At 32.2% G+C, this 24,153-nt stretch overlaps 1 protein-coding gene across 2 annotated transcripts; it reads left to right on the top strand.

Annotated features, from left to right (window-relative positions):
• Positions 1-174: 174 nt before the first annotated feature.
• Positions 175-24,153, top strand: LOC128190350 (zip homologous protein 2-like). 2 transcript variants are annotated; one of them, XM_052862373.1, is made up of 19 exons: positions 175-252; positions 403-514; positions 3,347-3,411; positions 6,668-6,742; positions 8,579-8,635; positions 8,866-8,933; positions 9,817-9,874; positions 11,902-11,942; positions 13,365-13,419; positions 13,518-13,572; positions 15,289-15,370; positions 16,515-16,557; positions 17,357-17,414; positions 19,365-19,419; positions 19,805-19,837; positions 20,039-20,087; positions 20,921-20,948; positions 22,911-22,941; positions 24,044-24,153. In XM_052862373.1, the coding sequence occupies exons 2-19, from the start codon at positions 403-405 to the stop codon at positions 24,069-24,071; spliced, it is 993 nt and encodes a 330-aa protein (XP_052718333.1). In that variant the 5' UTR covers positions 175-252; the 3' UTR covers positions 24,072-24,153. The 2 variants fall into 2 exon arrangements, with proteins under 2 accessions (XP_052718333.1, XP_052718332.1); XM_052862372.1 differs by lacking the exon at positions 20,921-20,948.

Below are 24,153 nucleotides of genomic sequence, written 5' to 3'. Positions count from 1 at the left end.
TACGCTGTGTAATCTAAAATTTTCCGTAAAGTTTGATTCAAAAATATAAAATATAAATTAATGAAAGATAAATCATCTGATACAAGAAATAATTGTTTAATGAAAAAAAAATGGAAAAGAAAACAAACGTTACGCCCTATAACATTAACTACGAGTCGAATCAACTTGGTACAACTTGATTTTATTTAACAGCAGACGCTGGCGCGGGAATTTTTTAACTTTAGGTTAATTTTTCATCAAATATTTAGGAAGGTGATTTTCGTTATAATTAATTCTAAAATGAGATGTGATCTTACTGTACTTCTAAAATAAATGGGCAACAGTACGTTTTTTGTGCACCGTAAGTTACAGTTGTGTCGGCCTGTAGAAATTTTCTTATTGTTCTGCAATTCTGTTTTTCAGATGGGAGACTGGATTCATTGCAATAATTGTTTCTTACGACCAGGGACGGCTCCTGTTCAGTTTAGACTCACGACGTGTGGCCATATCTATTGTGATGCCTGTGTTGAGAATGGTAGGCTTTATGCAATTTCACTGAATATGCTATAGTCTAGTCAATCCCTAACGTTAGATAGAACAGCTGTAGAATGTTCTATCGTTAAAATAATAGATGTATTACGGACCCTGTTTAGCGGTAGAATTCGTCCCATATACCACAGGAGTCGGCGATTTTATCAATTTCTGGAAAATAAATGAGAAACAGGCACTAATCCTACCAGTGAGCTTCGTGAGCTTAGCGAAGCTCGCTACGCTCGCGAAGCTCACTGGTAGGATTTTGCTTGTTTCTCATTTATTTACAACAAATTGATAAAATCGCCGACTCCTGTGCATATACTCACTTTGTAGCAAATAAAAAAATTATATCGCACTGTATTTCCCTAAAATTTTCATATGATTGGTCACAAATACCTACATATTATGTACATGGTTGCTCTTTTATAACCCCATATTACCACATTAACTGTTTTTGCAATGAAATGGCTGCCACCTTTCACATCAGGTTTGAAAATTCCCTGTTTATGGTCGCCATGTAAAAGATAAAATCCAAGACATTCCAAGTGCGATTTCCGACAAAATGGCAGGCAACACATGATGAAGCTCTGCCATTCAGTCAACTGAATGTTAACTGAATGGTCTTGAAAGGTGACTAAATGGCATAGCTATACCAATCAATCACTTTTCAGCTATTACCTTTTAGTCACCTTTCAGTTGACTGAATGGCAGAGGTTCATCCTGTGCAAATTCAAACACATATTTTAACAAAATGCCTTGGTACGTCTCATTAAATGGATATTTTGTTAACTAAACTACATATGCATGTTAAAAAAGGTTTGTAATGTATAAAAATGTGTTTTTCCTCTGCATATTATATTAAACAATGCGAAGCTGATCCGCTTTGCGGCTGCTACATTGCAAGTATATGGGACGAATTCTTACTGTGACCTGAGCGTAGCCTGGTCACAGTAAGATTATTCTTTCTAGTCAATTCCAGGTCAAATTACCGTTTTCACTTTTTCATTTATTTCTTTAAGAAATACAGAGACCTTTGCAGGGAGAGTCACATACCTGTCAGGGAAAGTCAATTGAAATCAATTAATATATGGTTCAATTTCTAAGATTCTTCGTCTTTCATACATTCTCTCACTTAATTCTATATCCGGAGAAATTCACAGGTACGGAAATCAAATTTACATGTACATTTCTTATGGGAATTTGTAATGTGAAAATCTGACGTCCTTCGTTTGTTATTTAATTCTTTTAAATTCTCTACTGGTGTGCTGCCAGCTAGTTCTTGCCGAGTACCATTTCTTTCCAGTGCATTGCTACATGATTTTTTGTAAATAATTTGATGTGTTGATAAAATGACGAACACAGACTAGAAATGGTTGTGCGCCATTAGTGGCGGAATGTATCAATTAGGACACCAAGCTACTGGTATTTATAGTAATGAAATATTAAGCAAAACATGTTGGAGGGACAAACTTAAATTGGACAAAGTATAGGAATGTATAACGTTACATAATACAGTCATTCACACAGCAGCAGAAGGGACAAGAATACATTTTTGAATTAACAAAATCAGTCATTGGTGATTTACATTCAACAGTAAAAAATGATATCATCAATGTGTCTTAATGACTATATATTTATAATGCAAAACCAACTGTTTTCTTTGATATATGATATCCATGAATATAATTAAAATCAACCAATAGTATACTATACATGTATATTTAAGGAATCATTCCTTGACTTGAGTACCGGTATATTATGAGGGGATCAATATGGTCAAATCTATTGTATAAATGCCATTTAATTGGGCTTTTTTAGATTTGATCCAGGTGATCAGACCTATCATTAAGTCCTTCAGGCTTATTGGATTTGATTACACCTACCATTTTCAGCTTTTTAAAAATGGTCATCGATGAAATATATTGGACAAAATTACAATTACAGAATTGATTTATAGTGTTTTCTCAGGCAAAGATCCTGGAAATTGTAAATCACTAAAAATTGGAAAAGAAAAAAAAGTAAAATCAACAGAAATGGAAACAAACAGGCATCAATATGACCAAAATGAATTAGTGGCTGCATGAATGCACAAAAACAAGCACCAAGTGGCACTTTTAATTAGGAAGCAATATGAATATGCATGATTAGAATGATTATAAGTTTGGTACATGCAATGTTTTTGATATGTAAAAAAAAAATGACATTTTATTTTCTCCAAATTATTGGTATTAAAACACAAAAAATTGTGTCCATAATTTAATTAGTACAGGTAGTATAGATATAGCTTTTCTTTTTATATTCTTAACAGTTTAATTACATGTACTACCAGTACCTAGGTAGAGTTTTTTCATAATTCTAATTTCCAAGGACCCAGTCCAGTCTGATCCCATGCAGATTTTAAAAAGCCAGGAAAACTGCCCCAAAGCAATTCCCCATAATCCTTGGCATGTATCAGGCAATCTCAAATTTATTTAGTTATACAGTAGGAATGGGTCCCTAACGTCTACCAACCAAGTGAGTGCAAAAAGTATCAAATCATGACTCTTGATGACCCTTGATTAAGGGGCCAGTTCTTGTTCAAGAATGGGGCTTTATGGTATAAATTATTCAGCGTATTTATGCCTTATTTTCAAAATCTTTTAATCATAATTTCTTTCTCTTTATCATATACCTAGTACTCTTGTTGATTCCTTGTCAAGGTCCATGTGAACTGCCATACTTTCCCATATCCCATTCTGACAGATTCAAATTTCAGATATTCTTGCAACCATGTGACCTACACCTTGAAAAAATCATTATTTGTCAGATTTGATGTTTTTGTTCTAATTTGTAGCAACAAAGACAAAATGTCAGATGTGTGGCTCCACCAATGTTAATGTTATTCCACTTTCTGCAAAGGTGAGTGACATTTACTATAATTAACAACATGTAAAATAACCACCACCAAGAGTTGGATATCATATACCATTTATCTGGTAATTTTCGTGATGATCTAATTTTCACTTTTTGGGGGACCTCTCTTAAATCACAAATAATTAAATATGCAGAAATTATATCCTGTATCATTTTCTATTGGAAACTTTTCAAATCCCCCAAAAAGGACAGACGTAAATTTAAAATGTTATAGATTTCCCCCATTTTTCGCAAATTTTGTGACACGCAAAAAAACCCGGATATATGGTATGCTGAAAAAAACTGCTGTTCCTGAAATATTTAATACACACCCAAAAAATACAGAAATTTTCAATTGAGATTTTTATTAAATAAACATTTGTGACGGTCAACCAGTTCGAATACCAGCGCCAGATAGCTCAGTTGGTAGAGCACCAGACTAGAGATTCAGGGGGCCCGAGTTTGAATCCCGGGGGTCTGGTCCGTCATTATTTCTCCCTGGTCCCATCCTACATTACATTTAGTGCCGTGACCAACCCCTGGAACTGATAGGTTAACTCCTGCCAGGGGAAGTGCCTAGGATGATCTTCGAGGGCAAAGATCATTTAAGGGGGAGGAATGTGACGGTCAGACAGGTTCAAATACCGCTGCCAGAATAGCTCAGTTGGTAGAGCACCTGACTAGAGATTCAGGGGGCCTAAGTTCTAATCCCAGTCTGGTCTGTCATTATTTCTCGCATCCCAATACACATTACTATATCAAATATTGTCATCATCATGTTATACAAAGGATCAATCTATTTTAACAGCAATTACGTAAAACAATTATTGCATAAAGGGATACATAAAGAATACATTTTCAATGAAATCCTCATAATAGATCAACCTTCCTGCACTCAAATTAACTGTGATACGAGACAAGCATTTTTTATGGAATACGAGGTAACTTTATAAGTAATACCTAAACAACGTCCATAACATGCAATATCAGCAGTCTTACTCCCGTGGTATCCAGAATCACAGCCTGAAAAAGTGGGATAAAATTTTGTTCCTATATATACATATATGCACCCCCCACTTTTGGTCTAATTTTGGCTGAAAAAAGTGCGTACTATACGCTAGACTTTACATTATGTCCAAAAAAAAGAAGTTTATGTAACAAATGCAAACAAATAACAAGTACAGCAAAAATAGAAAAATATGGATGACGAAAAGTATATCATGATGAACAGATAAGTACCAGTACATTGGATTTTAAGATTATATAACGAACTAAAGTTATTATTCATAAAAGGTGTTTTATGCTGACATTAAAAAATTTGCTGAGTGTTAATATATTGAGTAACAGGTACTGTGATTTGTTAATTATAGTAAAATTTTAGGTTAACTTGTATATCACAGGTATTGTAAGATAAACATGTACAATGTATGATATTGCATGGAATTACTCATCACTTCCAAAAGGAGTGTTTGATAATTCGTATATAAAGTGGTCAAAGGTATAAATGATGCATGTACCGGCTGATAGATCTAAAAATTAATTAATATTTATGTCTTCCTGAATAAATATGTGGATGTAAAATAAAATTTAATTCTAAGTTTAAATTTAATAAATTTAATCATCCATCACAATGATATTTCTCCCCAGAATCCTTATTAAACATCATCTGCTGAAACACACAAGAAACTAGTAAATGTAAACTAGCTCTTTATAATACAATGTGCTGCTATGCTGATAAGTTATACTTGAACATGTAATACCATTAATTTTGCATTTCACAAAATATTTACCCATTTCTATAATTTCAAATGAAGTTTTAAAAAGGTTGAAAATCCGAAAAAGGTGAACACCCTGTGTATGCAAAACATTATTTGAATAAAAAAAATATTCACTGTCCTTAATGCACCTAGATTCCTTCCAAAATCCACACATCGAGCTTGTTTAGCATGTTAGTGAAATATAAAGTCTTCAAGCTCAAATAATAAGCTATTGATTTGTGTATCAAATCTAAGAAATGTATTCAGAATATTTCATAAAACTGTTTGAAGAACTTTTCACTGAGGATTCCTTATTTTATACGAGTACTTCTAAATTCCCTGATTCTGTCATTTTATTTCACACCCTGAAAATGCTGTTAATTTCTTATATTATGTAAGTCCCGCTGTTTTCTATCAAACCACGAGAGTATAAAAGTGTGTGCACCAATTTTTTTGTTACAATTTCATTTGATTCAAAATTGTCTGAAAAATGAAAGCGAGATTTTAAAATCCTGGAGGGTTGCTTCTCGCAATTTTACATATATATTAATACCTGAAGTTTAATTAGGAATATACAGTATTAGTATTTTTTAGAATGTTTTTTCTAAGATGAAATAAATCAGTAGGTGCTTAAAATTTTATTTAGATATTCAAATGTGAAATACATCGGTTATGTGAGCCCTGGATTGCAAAGGAAAAAATAACGTACCTCACTACACCTAAACTTATACTTTTTAAGACATTTTGTCACAAGACTGCAATTCAAATTTTTTGCTAAATTGTTAATTTCAATCGATTTTTAACAGTTGAAACAGTATATTTTCATTGCTCAGTGGTTAAAAGGATTGAGCTTGTGAAAGCACGTACTTCATGAGTTCAAATCTGCTTGGGGCTTTTGTTCCTAATTGACTGAACTATTAACTTTTTGAAAAAAGATCATATCTTTCATCTAAAATTGCAATTTATTTTGCCTATTTGACATACACTGTATATCCATCATGCTTTCCATTATATTACCCAGTGATTTTCTGCTGATTTGAGAAACTATTTCAAAGTGTAGTGAGGCACCTTAAGGGGGCTCTTATAATCAATAACGCCAGAGAGCGCAATCAAAACACAATGGTTTTGTTTTATGAAATTCGCACAAAAATCAAGAGAGGCTATTTCTCAGTTTGGCATAGGATTCATAAGGACCATTTTATGAATATTTATGTTGTTCAAACATTCTCCGAAATTCTTTTCACATGGAAATTTAATTACACAGCATATACCAGTATGCGTGCATTGCAGCTGTTTTTACAGTACTTCTTAACAGTTGAAAGAGTCATGTAATTCTATTCTGATAGCAAACTGCTGCATTGTGTTGCAGTTCAATGTAAAGTGTTTTTGACTGATTGTCTATTCCTGTGCAGTCTGAGGTTAGTGTGCATGTATTTACACTAGCCATTGTGTAATGAAATCATTGATATACTGACAATATTCTGTACTTTTTTGCATTTGATCAGATGGGGCCAGATGTTCAAATCTTTTTCACCAACATTGTTGAATTAGTGAAGAAAAACACCCAACAGATAATACAGGTAAAAGAATTTCATTACATAATATACTGGTAACTCTTGAAACCTCAAAATCTGTAATACCTGCAGTGATTAATCTTCAAGCTATCAAGAGTTCAGAATTTTTCGGGTTAAATTGACTGGATATAATGATTAAGTCATTTATTTTACACAGTGCCTCACAATTTTTTCCAGATGAATATTCATATATCTTTTTTAAACTGAATAAAATATATATTCATGATATTATTATTCTATGAAATACAAACATCATATTACACATTCACTTCATCATGAAAAACAACATGATATCATTAATATTGTACCAATGACAATGTATTGAATTTGATGTATCAAACATTGATCATTGATTGACACATTTTTAAAAAATAAATATTATATTACTGCTGCATAATATCTGCAGTTTCATGTCTTTAACGCTGACTCAAAGTTTGTGTGAGGTCATGCAGCTTCATCCCATAATTATTTCTCATTTTCAGGGCACCTCAATATTATTTTAGGATTTTAATTATTATTTATTTAAAGAGCATGTAACAATAGCATTAATCATCAATCAGTTATCCTCCAGCAGTACAATTAAAAGTAAGTGACACCTTAATTGGTATAACAGTCACGCTTCTAACGCATGGAGCCAATGAAATGCCCAGGTATAGGTATAGGTGTTGATTACGTAAAGTTTGCGTACACATCGCCACTATGAGGTGTCGAGGGTGAATTACAGTAGATTATGACATTAGATTAATATACATTTTGACTTTGAGAGAACAAGGGTTTCAGGAGATCAAGAGTAAATTTGCTCAGTTTTATAGGTGAAAATATTAGGATGGGAGACTCACATTGAGCCAGGAACTATGAGGGATCAAAGTATGAGCCATCAAGAGTAACCTGTAGTACATGCACTACTAGTACATTTGCTTGCCGGCATGCATATTAAAGTTAATACCAGTATTAACTTTCATATACATGAGGCCATCTTTTAAATACTGTTGCTTGCCCTCTCTCAACACTGTGGTTGAAGTATTAAAAAATTACCATTTTTAATGCTATAAAAAGAATTAATAATTCACCTAACAACTGTATTTCCAAAAAGAAAAGATGATGTTCCGAATTGGTATATAGTTTTTACATCAATTGGGCAACTGAGCAAAGGAGGCAATAAAACTTTTTTTTAACCAGTTTTCCAAAGGAAAATTCTAGTTATTGAAATAGTAAAAATGGTGGGCGGATGGTCAGGTGGGCGGCTGCAAAAAAGGTACCCCTATTGTGCAGATAACTCCTCCTACAGTTCTTTAGATAGGAAGTTGTGGTTTGCAGATAAATTGAACATATCAGAGATGTGCATATTACTTGGATTTTGATTTTTGATAATTTATGAAAAATATAAGCTATTGAAATTAGTTATTTTTTGGCAAAATATTGTATACTGTGTACCCCAATTCTCTGTATAGGTAGTGTTGATTAATTCAGGGTTTACAAATTGATAATGTTTACTAGCTGTTTTATACACAAAAGAAAACCTGGTTTGCTGTCACGTTGACTGCTTTTCTCATGTTTTATGTAATAAAATTTAATGTAGTACACAGATTTATTTTCATGCAAATATTGTTGTATAATAAATAATTGATTCATTTTGAATCTGCATGCCCACATTGACAATCTATAAAAAAAATCTATTATACATGTATATGTAAAGTGGTACATGTATCACACTTGTCTTTTGTTGTAAAACAATGCTGACATCATGCAAAGATGTGCATGGAAATGAAGGTTGGGTTTATGCTGAACTATAAAATAATATAGTTTTTTTTATTACATGAAACAAGGTTGGTATTTGTATAGGTATTGGAGTTTCAGAACAGTCACAGAAGAAGATACCTGTCATATCTTGCTGCTCAGGTGATAAACAATTTTTATTGAAAACATTTTTTTTTTTTTTTAACCATGAGTTACAAGTTGATAAGCCTAATCATAATTTACCATTTGATAAGGCTAATCATTTCTTACAAGTTGATAAAGCTAATCATACATGTAACTTACAAGCTGATAAGGCCAATCATAACTTACATGTTGATAAGGCTAATCATAACTTACAAGTTGATATGGCTACTCCTTGGAATTTTTTTTAGTTAAATAAGCTGAAGGAGTGTATGGAAAAGGCCCAAAAGCTATACAAATACAATCAAGAACTTGAGAAGTAAGTTATCCTGTCCCAAAATATTTGTAATAGTGTGTATTTAATACACAATAGATATAATAGACTTAGTACTGCCACGCTCCTACAAGCACTAGCTAGTGGGTTAACCCTTCTATAGCTCAGTCAGTAGAGCATTGGTTTTTAAACTGAACGGTCCTGAGGTCGAGCCTGGTGTAGATCATTCCTCCTCCTCTTTTACATATTTATGCAGCACATTTTGCTTTATTATTCGATATGTGTAAATACCTTAGGGTTCAAACATAGTTGCAGAACTTAGGCTCTACGGTAGATTTAGATCTGTCAACCAGATACCCATGCAGTGCAGCTACAGTATGAAAAAACCCCAAGATTTTTTTCTTTGAAACACTGCCTCTAGAGTGTGAGAATTCAATACACTGCTAAATAAAAAGGTCTACATGGATTTTGCATAAGATGATAATGTTGAAAAATTATGGGAGATATTCTAAGTTTCTTCTGGATGAGAAAAGATGTTAACATTTCTCATTATAAATATGTTTTCATTCCTGTCAATTTTTCCAAGTGAAAAATGTTAATGTGTAAATGAAGATATCTTGGATATTTTCCCTTTCATTGATTTCAATGGCACTTCTTTTACAGGTATGTGTATTTTTTTTTCTTTAAACTGTCCAAATGTGCTGCATACATATCTTGGGACAGACTATAATTGGAATGAATTTTTGAAAAGAAAAGTAAATGACATATATTTTTTTAACACAATGTAAAATTATACCAGACACTTTATTAAGTGAAAGGAAGGGGATATATATCAGTAAATAGATATGTCAAATTATTTCTGTGCATGTCTTCATTATTTTGGCTGAATTGAATATTTAAGTGATATATGTATTACCTCTTTTTCAAGAGAACTAACAAACTCCAAAGAGGAAATTGCTTATTTGAAAAGAGCTATAAAAGAACAGGTAATTATACATTATATATCATCACATAGCATTTTTAAAAGATTTTAAGCTATAAAGAAACTATAAGGAATGAAGGGTTAACAGTAACAGGTTTGTTGGCAAATAAGTAATTATGAATTTTAAAAGCAACATGAATTGTTTTATCTCACAATAAAATCTTACCAGATTGTGTCCTCCTTTATGTAGCATTTTGAATATCTAACAATGATTTTGCTCAACATTGCTTTTGTCAACAATGGCAGGAGTAGGCAAGTAGAAAAGGACTATATGTATATACAAAATAAATGTTAATTAAATGCTCTCACTATACCCCACACAACAAGTTGCAAGGGAACGTCACTTACGTTTTTAACCCGTCAGTCATGTTTTTTTTATAACCCCGCTCCGAAGGAGAGGGGGTATACTGTTTTACCCTTGTGTGTCTGTCTGTTTGTCTGTCCTTCAGTCTGTCTGTCTGTCCGTCCGTAACAAAAATTTCTGTCGCATTTATCTCAGCAACTATTTATCGCAGATGCTTGAAATTTGTGTTTGTTAAGGCATGCCATATCGTGGGATATATTTTTGTACCAATCGGACGTCAACTTCCTGTTAAATGACGACTTTGCTTATTTTTTAACCAAAATTTTCAAACAAATTTTCGTCAAAGATTTCTCAGCAACTATTTATCGCAGATGCTTTAAATTTTTACACAATATTTGTATAGGCATGCCATATCGTGGGATATATTTTTGTACCAATCGGGCGTCAACTTCCTGTTAAATGACGACTTTGTTTATTTTTAGCCAAAATTTTCAAACAAATTTTTGTCAAAGTATTCTCAGCAACTGTTTATCACAGATGCTTGAAATTTTTACACAGTATTTGTATAGGCATGCTATATGGTGGGATGTATTTTTGTACCAATCGGATGTCAACTTCCTGTTTAATGAGTACTTTGTTTATTTTTAGCCAAAATTTTCAAACAAATTTTCGTCAAAGATTTCTCAGCAACTATTTATCGCAGATGCTTGAAATTTTAATACACTATTTGTTTTGGCATGCCATATTGCTGGATGTATTTTTGTACCAAACGGATGTCAACTTCCTGTTAAATGAGTACTTTGTTTATTTAAGCCAAAATTTTCAAACAAATTTTCCTCAAAGATTTCTCAGCAGCTATTTATTGCAGATGCTTGAAATTTTAACACACTATTTGTTTAGGCATGCCATATTGTGGGATATATTTCTGTACCAATCGGATGCCAGCTTTCTGTTCAATGTCGACTTTGCTTATTTTGCATATTCACATCAGAGCGGGGGTATCACTAGTGAGCATTGGCTCACAGATATCTTGTTTCATCAGCGCAACTCCTCTTAAGCCATTTCATGGAATTATGTTAAACTTTGGAGGTATTTAGGACACATTGTGTAGATTTGCATATTACTAAGAAATTCTTATTCCATTTTTTCCTCGAAATTTGGGCCCTTTTGAACTGATTTTGTAAATGGTTACTATCATTCAGACAGGGTGATCGGTGAACCTTTTAGCAATTTCCATATCCCTAATTTTTAGCCAAGCTTATTGTGTAGGCAATGGCTTGGCTATAGCTATGGTGCATATTTCCTTGAACAAATATGTAAGGCATTTATTGATATTCATAATTTAGCAGAAGCCGATCTCCACCAAAATTACTAAATAGAATACATAGCCAGATATAAGAAGTTGACAGTATAGTTAACAAAAACTTTGTAAATGAAAAACATACTGTAAACCAACTTTTAGTAAGGTGCGAGAAATTTTTGTGAGGTTCGCGAGAGCCTCATTGTTGCGAATATTTCTCGCCGCAGACCAGTATTTGCCAAATAGTTGTAATAAAAAAGAAATAAGTGTAGATATATTAGGCTTAGTGTCAAAAATTATTTGCCGCAAATCAGTTCATCTCAGGTAAATTGTGAAATGTTGCGAATATAAGTTGGTTTAAAGTAAACAGTATGATACTTAATTTTTGTGCTTGTATGCTTGATTAATGATACTGTATTATTTAAAGAATATACAGCAACATAGTCTCATAGAAATCAGCTCGAACAAGTAAGGTTTAATTTCATTTTATTTGATTTCAGTGAAACTATTTGTTCTGCTTCATGCATGCAGTTTTTATATGGTATTCAAATTCATTTTTGGGAGTTGATTTTAATCAACTCTCCTATGCAGTTACTCTAGCAAACCGAAAGTGAAACAGTGTTTGGACCTAAGCACAAATCAATACCGCTGACAAGACCAAGTTCTTGAAAATAATAGAAAAAAAATTCAATGTAAAGTATGCTAAAGCATTGTTTTTCAACGAAACTTATCTATAAACACTTTGAAAATAGTCAAATTTTATATACTACGAACAATTTAGATATTTTTGTAGTCTCATGTATTCCTACGCCAGATTTAATATAGTCTCGTTCAACCAGATGCTCGGCTGTCTCTGGAAATCTGCGACAAGCAGAGAGGGGGCTCTCTTGCTTGTCGGATATTAACGGAGACAGCCGAGCGTCTAGTTAAACGAGACTAGAGTTCGATATCAATAGTGCTTGGATCCATACAATTTTTAAAACTGTTTCGATAACTAATACATACTAGTAGTTAAAATCTATCTTTAAATATTACACAACATGATTCACATGGGGTTTTTCAAAATTCTTGTCGAAAAAGTCTAAAAATTCATATATAAAAAAGTGCCTAATTCAAATACAAACTAGAAACTAATTGCCATGCAAGATAAATTGATTTTAAAATAAATGATAATCAATAAAATCAACTCCCGTCAGTACTTCAGTACTTTGATTATTAATTTGTAGTTGAATTTTTAACAACACTTACAATACAACTCTTCTTACTAGTTATTTGAGTTAAGTCTGTACATGTCTCAATAAGATTGCTCACATGCAAGATACATTACTATTAAGTATAAGTACTTTTAATTCAGAATTTGAATACTAGCATTGAAGTTGTCCATTATATAAATAGTGCCTGTTTGGAAGGGTAACTGTTGAAATTGACACCCCTCGAAAACCATTGTCAACCTCTGCTTCGCGTCGGTTGACAATGGTTTTCGAGGGGTGTCAATTTCAACAGTTACCCTTCCAAACAGGCACTATTTATTTTATTATACTGAATGTCTTAATTTTACTGCTTTTATATAGAAATGAACTGAATTCTACGGCGAACCGTACGCGCATAATTTACGCGCATGTAACAATTCGTTGTGTTACCCGTTGCCTAGTGTTTTGCTAACGCTGAGGGTAATAGAACAGATTACCAACTGCGTCTAAACCAATCAGATTTCAGTATTTAACATGAAAGTATAATAATATCCTTTGTCTTGCACATCTCTAGTTGGTAGAGATGATGGTGCATGTCTACCCAGAACTAAAACACTTTACAGTAATGAAGGTAGATTTGTTCACTATAAACATTTTGATAAATTGACAATGCATGTATATGAAATTAATATTATTACAGAAATTCTCCTCAAACTGCCTCCAGAAGTAGCACAACAATCATAGGCCCAAATTATGTAAGTGCCTTTGTTTAACATAAATTTGATTTACAAACATGTCAATTTAATTTTAATAACCACTTCATGTTTATCATTATTATATTTCAATTGTATAGGTGAATCCCAAGTATGGAATGAGAACTACTCCTCCATATCTTGACCGGCAAAACCGTAGGTATTAAATGATTATTTTATAGGTCAAATTAGCTTTTATTGATCTTATATATTTGATAATGACCTGGCTGCAAACTTCACATTCTTTCAGGAATGAATTTAACAGATACCCAGTTATACAAGTATAAACTGGGTGGGGACAGTTTATGCTTTATAAACCATGAAGTGGTATATATAAAAAGCATTACCGTAAAGTATCATCTATAATATGCACTCGTATATAATACGTACCCCCAAAGTTGACCAAAAAATGACAGGTCCTATGTATAATACGCATCCAATAAATGGTGAAATCAACAGCCGCCATTTCCCCCAAAATTATTAATGTTTCATGATAATTTTAAAATCTATGCGCAATTTCTTTAATTTTGCGATCTGAACATAGCACAGACGATGAAAATCGATGGCCGCCATTTTTCCAAATAACTATCGGTGTTTAATGATAATTTTATACCCAAGCGCAATTACTGTAATTTCCTGATCGGAAGTGTTATTAGAGTCAAAGTTCTTACAATTTTAATTTTAGTCAAACTCTTTGATTGTTGTTAAATAAACATTATGAAGAAACGTATGTATGTTGTACATCATCATTATCAAGTTGTGCAAATGATTGTTGTATTTTTAGCACAGTCTATGTAAAGCAATAATGTTTAACTGCATAACTGGACACGAAGTAATCAAGTTTAATAAAATCAGAATAATGCCAATCTTCATGCACTTAAAAACACCCTGTGAAGTCCGACACAAGAAAGGTGCATGCTTCTGGCACCGGAAATTATTGAACAAACATTGACCAAGCACCGAGTCAACAGGTGGCTGCTTACGTAATGGCGAATACACTGCAATATTTAAACTTGTTTGATGCAAGAAATAGTGTTTAGAGAAAATAAATATTTCAATACATGGAAATAAAACTAAGAATAAGAGTATTTCTGATACAGTAAATTTAGTAAACATTCATACAACTTGCATAACACGCTATATCGGCAGTCACTACTCCTGTGGTATCAAGAATTATGGCTTTAAAAAATGGGGTAAAATTTTAGGCATATTTCAACATAGTTCAACTTTTGATCAAATTTTGGCTGAAAAAAAAGTGTGTTTTATACACGCGACATTACGGTAACTGTTCCAGCTTAGATTATAGGAATATAAATTAAGTAGCTATATATTGACTATTGAGTTCATATCTTATGATTTAATTTTCCACTACATTGTATTACAAAATAAATTGTCAGTTTACAATTGTACCTTTAAAATGACATTAGGTGTTGTTCAAAGTCCAAATGTAAGATTAGGCTGATTAATTGATATCATTTTGACAGTAGTCTTAAATTACTGTGATGTAGGCAACATTGTGTGAGTTGCAGTAAAGCTTTGTGCATGGTTCTTAAGCTTCCAGTTGACATGTCTATATAAGGGGCTGATAAAACTATAATAATGGCCTGGAGAGAAAATGCTATGTATAAAGATGTAGAAAAAAGACAAATTTTGAACCTTAAATATTTTAATTTTTTGTTTACTGTATAGTTATGGCTAAAAATATTGAAAAGTTTGAAGTTAAACTGATGAGTAATTTGCCAGACATCTAGCCTCCTTTAAAATTCCTTAGAGTATAATTCTTTCACTATACATGTACCTACCAGTTTTTGATGTATAAATTTTGTCATTTTATTTCTTCTGGTTTTTTTTTTTTCATTATTATTATTATAGGAAATACTCCTCCATTTGGATCCAAAAGTTTCCTTGGAAAAACACCTCCATCAAGTCAAGAACTAAAACGGATATCACCAAGGTCTAACTTAATTCTAACAATCTTACTGTGGATGATTTGAAATTAGAGAGGTTTTTATTAAGTTATAATCTGAATATATGTACTTGATTACATTTTAGAACATTATGTGTATTGAAGTTGAAACTGTGTTCTGTAAACTGCACATCTATAAGCTATCAATTAGTTAAGGAACATGTACATTATTTGTGGAAATCAATGAGAAAAGTTTTTTACTTAATTCACCAAACAGAAATGATATATTGTGTTAAGGAAACGTTAATTAGTATAATGAATCATATACCAATCCCCAAGTCAGAAGACAAACTGCAATGAATGTGCCTCGAAAAAAAACCTAATTCATTAATAGGTACATTATTTACATTGAGCATTGTGTAAGCCTTCCGTCTTACGGATCCAATTGAGGGTCAGCTCAAACTTAGTGATGACAAGTCCAGTATTTCTTTCTCAAGCGGTTTTATTAAGCGTGATCGTATAGTTACAATTACATCAGCTAATAGCAGCCCAAATCAGGAGTCTGCACAATCTCATTTCATATGGGTATATATAAGGTTTTACTTATGATGGACAGTTTTGACTAGTTCGGCCCATATACGATGATCATGAGTGAACATTTAGTGTTCAAAATTAAGATTAATATTTTATTTCTAAATAAAGTAACAAAACCGTCAAAACTGCCAATCAAAGAGTCTGGGTGCAGGATGTGAGTCTCCGAGTCCTGGGTCTCGGAGTCCCCCACCTAGTATGAGGCATCACTTACTCATAATACGTTCATTCATACACGACATAAAAGGTTACGAAGGTTAATATATAGAATACACAATACATGACTCAATATAGAGTACTAGAGCTATCGTTACAGACACAGAATCGCCAAATATGACACTTGTTTTTAAACTCTCAATTTGGATATTATTATGCCCGTATTATGCACCTGGTTTCATAACATCATTTAGGAATACTACGCATTGCTACAAGAGTCACAGAGTTCATTCTGTTAATTATCATTAATACCATTCAGTGCGCAGTATTTAGGTACACATAAATATCATAGTGACCATTATGTAATACTAGCAATTCAAGGTCATAGCATGGCTATCTGTTTACAATTGCTTAATCATATTCGTTTTATTTTATTAATATACAGGGGTTCACCAGGAGTTCAAGATTGCTTTGGTAGTTACATGCAGGTAAACTTTCTGAACTTTCCATTTTATTCATCCTTTTGTGCTTGAAAAAGATAGTGAAAAATCTTTTTAAAAAATTTGTTTCCAAAACCAATTAGCCAATAAAGCTGTAAATTTAGTAAAAGCAATCTTATATAGTGTAGAAAATTCAAGTTTATCACTATCACAATCCTTGTGGGTAGGGTGGGGCCACAATGTGATGGGATGAAGGAGGGGGTCAAGTTTTCACATACATATATATAAAGAGAAGAAAAAATTAAAAAGCTGTCACTTTAATGAAAGCAACCTCAGATAGTGTTGATTCAAGTTTGTCAAAATCATATCTTTAGGGATAGGGTTGGGCCACTTTATGGTATCCAATTTAATTTACATAGGAATTTTACAAATTTTAATACTTTTTATACAGGGTCTATTCTACTACAATATTTGGATATTTTGTATGACTCCATAAAGCTGACTTAGTTTGCTATTTTGCTCAGCTGAGCAATATGGCCCATGGGCCTCTTGTTTTGTGTTTTAAGTTGCAAAAAATTTGATTGATTAAAAAACTGGTTAGACAAATTTGTGTAGATTTCAACTGCTCAGTGGATGCAAATATAGGAATTTATGCATAATTTCTGGGGGAGGGGTGTAATATGGAAGGATAAGAAATAAAATGCTGAGTAATTTGATAGCTTTATATTTTATTGGCTAAATCTCAATAAATTGCACTAAAAACAACAATAAATCAAGCCAAACTAAACTAAGCTATACTATAGACAAAACAGTTTTTTGCTGATTTTCTTATTCAACTGTTTTGCAGGTTGGTGTCAGACAAGGAAGAGGAGCTAGTCGGATTTCTCCATCTGTGGATTCTAGAGGTATAGTTAAGAAATGAATTGCAAGTTTATGTCCATGAGCAGGATAATCTCTTTGACCTTGAAATGTTGTTTTCTTTTTTCTTTTTTTTGAAAGAAAAAAGCTGAGGCATTAACTCATTTTTTGACAGAGTTATACCTGTTGGACTTGGAAAACTCCAATTATTTGCATTGTGTTTATTATTTCTGCATAAGTTAAACCCATTTATTACTGATAAATCATGACAAATGTCTTCTTGCAAAAGATGTAATGTAGGAGACTATTTCTTGAATGCTCTTAAATTGAGGTAGCGGAGACACAAGTCCATTGTCAATTACTGTATATTTATTTAAACTTATGATAATCTTAAGTAATGAAATAGTTTGAAATTCATGTGATCTAGATCGATATTTAAAAAAAACCATATGGAAAACACATCATATCATTAAGAAACATATTGTACAAGAAGCATATCATACTGTATGAAAGATGTACTGTACCTTGTGAAAATCGTGTTGCATCGTACAAGAAGTGTACCGTACTGTGCAAGAAAAGTACCATATCATACACACCGTATATTGTGTGAGAAGTGTGTGGGAAATGTACTGCTGATAAAGTAGTGTGTTTCAGGGTCTATACTGAAAGTCAGGCTCTGTTTCTTCACAAAAAAGTTCACATTGTAAGCACACAGTTTCAATTATCATTTCAGTTACCAAAAAATATCACACAGGATGCATTGTTTTCAATCCATTACTTCACATATTAAACTTCGAAATTTTTTTTTTGCTAATAATGCACAAAAACATTTGTCATTGCAAAATTATACACAAGAATCATGAATGTAATGGATTTACTTTGTCTTTCCTTTTCTTTTACTATTGACTCCTGACTTTAGGATGTTGTCAGTCCCAAGTGATTTTCCTTCCCCCATTTCATGAAATGATTATATGCAGGAGTAAAAAATTACATTTTGTAACGGTGTTTGTCTTTATGAAAGTCATCAGAGATTTGTAAACTTGTCACAACGATTTGAATAATAAAACAAAAAATAATTTTAACTGTTATCCCTAAATTCATTTTTGTGCAAAATCCTCAAAGATATATGGTTATTGATAAGGTAGTGTAGCTAGCACACTCTCCAACATTTTTGCATATAAACAGATTTTAGCTTTTTTGACATTTTGCAAAGCCTGGCTAAAAATTGGTCGTACTCGGCCCCAAATAAGACCACTCATTATGTATGCTTTATTATTCTTTCGTTTTGAAGGTGAGGGGGTGTACTGTTTTACCCTTGTGTGTCCGTCTGTCCATCTGTCTGTCTCCAAAACCAAAAATTATCTCACATTTTTCTCAGCAACTTTTCATTGCATGTGCTTGAAATTAAAATACTCTTTGTTTAGGTATGCCATATGGTGGGATTTTTTTTTTGTACCAATTGGACATCAACTTCCTGTTAAATGAAGACTTCCTGTTAATTTTAGCCTTAATTTTCAAACAAATCTTAGAAAAAGATTCCTCAGCAACTATTCATTGAAGATGCTTGAAATTTAAACTCACTCTTTGGTTAAGCATGCTATTTGTTGGGATTTATATTTGTGTACCAATCAGAAGTCAACTTCATGTTAAATGCCGACTTTGCTTATTTTGTATATTCACATCAGAGCCAGGGTATTACTAGTGAGCATTGGCTCACAAATATCTTGTTTAACTTAAAGAATTATTCAGTATAATGATTATCTTCTATTATGATAAGATTTTTTTTTTAAAAACACACGTACTCGCATACACAAAAGAGAGAGAGAGAGAGAGAGAGAGAGGAGAGAGAGATCTTCACCATGTTCTGAGTTCTGCAACCTATTGATGTTGGAAGACACCATACATGTATTCAGTTATTTCAGCTACATTAATATGACTATGAAATTGATTAGATTAGCATATGGAGAAAACTGCAATATATTGTTTCTCTCTTACAGAAACTCTCAGAAATTCTCCATCCCAGAGTCAAAGTTCAACAGAGATACAAAGAAGGTAATGTAAATACTAGGCCATATTTTCAGATGAAATTTCTACCAGATATTATTTTCCAATTATTTAAATTTTTCTGGTTTATGGGAACATATTTCTGTCAGTAGCAAGTTTTACTTTCAATTTGTAATTAAATACTATAAACAAATACTTGTATATACATTCGAGGGGATGTAAATTAATGTGCAAGGGTTACCCACGGAAGCCAAGGACATTGGTCCCCCACAAACAAAGATGATTCCACAGTACCTTCTGTCACTGGTTGTTGAACTGTTTGCAAAGATCAATATTGCAGGCCTTATGCAGAACATTGCAATATAAAATCTTAATGTTCTTAATCCCATCCCCTCCCTCTATAAAATGGTAAAATTAATACTTTGTGTTACAGTTCTGGTCATGCAAGAGCAGGAGTTCAAATCAGGTCAGTCTGCAACATAAGTAGCCGTCTTAATTTACTGTCAATCAAAATATACACTCATTAGTTTGCAAATAGTAGTGTTTGCAAATAGTAGTGTTTGCAAATACCAGAAAAATTTGAGTTGTTTTTTTTAAAGATAAGTGTTAATATTTTATTAGATGATATATAAGTAGTATTGTTGTCACATGATATCTTTCTTTTAAGACATTCTCCCATGGAGCATTCTGATAATCTTGGAATGTTACGAAATCAGGTAAGTTGAGAGTCTATTGAGTATTAAATATATCAAAAAAGTATAATCTTTAACATTCAGATTCTATTCTTAAGTAATTGATACTTATCATGTTGCTAATGATTATCCCAAAATGTTAACTTTAATAAGAAACGGGTTTTTTTTTTAAATTAGCAGTTTCTGTCTATGATATAGACCTTAATCTTAAAGGAATCATTGATGTGTCATTTTTCATTATTTCATTAATTTATGAAATATTAGAAAAATAATACCCAGTATAATCCATTTACTTTAATCAAAGCTAATATTAATTCATAAAAGCATTTGGGTGCCGTATCAGTGTCAATCGCTCCTCAACTGCCACTGGGGTATACATAACGATCAAAAAAGTTACAATCTGTTGCTTTCATGTCGCATGGATTTCTAAATTATTGAACTATACACATTGTAGTCATATGTTTATAAAAGATTAAAAAATTAACTACAATCAATAAAACATAAAGTTGGACACAAAGAGAAGTTTTGATCGAGAATTTTTTAAATGTATGTGCCTAGATTTCAGTCTGTTATGTTTCATATTTCATTTGATATTTTTCACCAGTGCAGTAGTTGTCATATCGGTTTTGTTCAAAATGAATTTCAACATACATGTATCTCTCCTTCCAATTTAGTATGCTCGGGTGAAAAAAAAATATGAATGCAATGAAGCATGAATAGTGCCCTTGGCCGTATTTAGGGTGTGTTGAGATGAGCGTAACAATCGGAATTAAAAACTTATATAGGGTTATTAGAAATGAAGGGGAACTAATGCATAATTACAAGTTCTTGTCAGCTTTAACATTTGTAAATTGTAGCACCAAACAACATCTTCTCAGGATAAAGGTAATTATTTGTTTACCATAAAGAAGCAATTACAATTTTAAACCATAGAATATAAAAAGAGCATTAGTGTTACTGCTTCGTCCTTTTATAATGGTTTGCATTTACATTGAATGTATTCCAGTTTTGGTTGGTGGTTATGCATTTTAAGGGGCATGGTCATGTACTGAAAAAAATATAATGATTCCTAATTTTATGTTTACAATGCTTTACTGAGGTGAATTCATACCAAACTTTGAATGTCAGATGAAAAAATATTTGAGATACATGTAATTCTTTGTTATTTAAACAAGGTTTTGCACCTTATTTCTGTTAATAGCGATTAAAGTTCTGTTTCAAAAAGAATTTTACTATTTGCTAGATTTGGGTCACAAATAAACAGTTCTTTGTGGGGTTTTTTTACAAAAAATTCATTCAAATTTGTTTTAAACCTGATATTTCGATTCCTCTCTTAAAATGTAAACAAAAAATGACCAACATGTTTTTAGATAATTGTGAGCTCTGAAACTCAATTTTAACTCAAAGACTTGCAATTAAATTTTAGTTGATTGTTGAAAATGTCTTTAGAAAATTCAAATTTTATTTTACTTCAAATTATGACCATGCCCATTTGAATTAAGAACTTATAAAGTTTGATATAAAAATGTATTTTCCAGGATGATCAATCTTTTCATTTTTGTTTTTTAATATTAATCTTTATTTAGAATGCCTTCTTTTTCTGCTATTGGCCAATTGGATTGCAATAATGTAAAACTTTAACATTGTTTCATGAATGTATCAGTATACTTACACACATTTTAACATTTTTCTCTAGTTCATATATATATCCATTATCTTTTTCTTTTGAAATACAATTTGATTGCAAATTTTACTGAAATAAAACTTGCAGAAAGTATAATTTAATTCCCAATTAAGATTTTTTTTTGTCCCCCGCCGAAACGCGGAGCGGGGACATAGAAATGCCGGGCGGGCGTCCGTCCGTGCGTCCGTCCGTCACACTTTTTTGTGAGCGCTCTCATGCCTACAAATTTTGACGGATTTAAATGAAATTTATACCAAATGTTTATACCACTAATACCTTGGTCAGGTTCCTAAATCAACCTTGGTCGATACTAGTATACTGCTTGACCGGCGGGGGACCCAGGAATTCTATTCTTGTTGAAAAGTAAAGTTTATATAACTTGATTACCCTTAGCCCATTAACTGTGTGAATATCAATTCATAAATATAGTTTAAAGGCCATGCAAAAGAATTGAGACGCATTTTAATCTGCAAGAGCAGATTAGATGCAAATGTTATCTAATCTGCTTTTGCTGATTAAAATGCGTCATAATTCTTTTGTTTGGCCTTTAAATTATAAACAAAAGAATAATGACGTATTTTTAATCAGCAAGAGGAGGTAAGATTATATTTGGATAATATGCATGTAACATGCAATTAGCAACTTCCAATTACCAGTAAAAATATGTATTTAAATAAGCGACGATTTCAAAAACTTATCAATACTGGTACATGCAGCCAAGGATGTACTAATGAAATGATCACAAAACAAATTATGTCGAGCCGAGTTGGTCCAAACGATTTTTAGATAATTCTTATATTTTTAGTTAATAACAAGAAATGTTTGTTAAAATTTTATTACTTGCATTATTCTATTGAAATATACCTGATTAATGTGCTAAATACATGTACTTTACGTCTAGTATCTGAAACATGATGTGTATTGTACACGTATTTGTCAATTGGTGTTCGATTCCTTAGTATTTGCCAATTGTTTAATTGGAAGAAGAGTGGCGAGCAAGCTAATAACTGTGTTGAAAATACAATGAAGTTGCAACAACCTTCTGCATATATCTGACCTTTCATGAGTTTGAAGAAAAGTATTGAATAAGCGTACATTGTATCAAGCATCCACACAAAATGTACGAGTATATATGTAAGGATCATATTCTTCTCTTTCACCAGATAAATTGTCCCCTGCACAAAGTTCACACAGGTAAGTATTATCTTCTATTATTGAAAAAAGTTCTTTTTAGTGAATAAACTGACTAACTCTTAAGATTTACGAAAGAATATACGCAAATTTGTGATAATGTATTAATGTACCTACTTAAAAACTACACTTGTCTAACATTGGTTGAGAGAAAAGTTTCATGGTAATGTTTAAGATTTAGTAGGCCGTGTTTTCTGTCTTTTAAGCTCATCAGAGCCGAAGGCTCATGTGAGCTTTTCTGATCAAAATTTGTCTGTTGTTTGTTGGTGGTGTCGTCTTTGTAGGTGTAAACTTTTCAAATATATGTCTTCTATTCCAAAACCACTGGGCTAATTTCAATCAAACTTGACACAAAGCTATTATATATTGCCTGAAGGGGATTTAAGTTTGTTCAAATGAAGGGTCAGGTCTTCATAGAATGGGAAATTATTTAAAATTATTTAAAAGTTGTTGGTATTAAACTTTCACAACTCATCTTTTCTAAAACTATATGACCGGAAAGTTGAAACTTGTGTGGAAGCATCATCAAGTAATGTATATTTAAGTTTTTTCAAATCATGGGATAAGGTTGGACCAGAATGGGGGTTATTTAATAGAAGAAAATCTTTAAACATCTTATTCCTAAACACTGAGACAACAAGAGGAGCCCAAATATTTTCCCTTAGAATATTTTTATAAAAATTCAAAGGCCTTGAAAATCAAAATAAACGCTCCTCTAAATTGAAACTTTGTATTTGATACTTTAAAGACAGTCTGAAGATTTTGTTGCTCAGATGAGCAATGTGGCTTCGTGTTTAAATAAAGGAACGCACGATACATGCACAACAGTGGGCTCTGATTTCGAAATTTACAAATATTTACAACATTTTATACTATTTACTTGTGAACCAAAAGCTATGAAAAGTTTAGCATGGCATTTTTCATGGTCTCGATGATAAAACCTGAAAATGTAGTTTTGACGAAAACACATTCTGTAGTAACTTCAAAAGACTTCATTATAAAAACATCACATTGCTATTTATTGAAATACTATCACATTGATATTAATTAAATGCTATCCAGACTTTACTTGTTAAAGCTGTCTGGTATTGTTCTTCTCTTTAAGATCGATGCCCCATCCCATCCCATTTTGAGCATGTTGATGAAGAATCAGAGAGATGCAGCTGTGATTGTTTTTCATTGTATCATTGAAGTGATGATTCAATAAATGTTATG

Source organism: Crassostrea angulata, chromosome 6, assembly GCF_025612915.1.
Source record: "Crassostrea angulata isolate pt1a10 chromosome 6, ASM2561291v2, whole genome shotgun sequence".
NCBI classification, from domain to species: Eukaryota; Metazoa; Mollusca; class Bivalvia; order Ostreida; family Ostreidae; genus Magallana; species Magallana angulata.
Note: the sequence above shows the minus strand (reverse complement) of the source record. Positions and strands in the feature narration are given on the sequence as shown.

What these genes read in the sequence shown, in the direction of transcription:
- LOC128190350 (XM_052862372.1), top strand. Translation starts at nt 403, where the DNA reads ATGGGAGACTGGATTCATTGCAATAATTGTTTCTTACGACCAGGGACG. An exon ending in AGAGCAGGAGTTCAAATCAG is followed by an intron (nt 19,838 to 20,038) that starts GTCAGTCTGCAA and finishes CTTTCTTTTAAG; the next exon opens with ACATTCTCCCATGGAGCATT. An exon ending in CCTGCACAAAGTTCACACAG is followed by an intron (nt 22,942 to 24,043) that starts GTAAGTATTATC and finishes CTTCTCTTTAAG; the next exon opens with ATCGATGCCCCATCCCATCC.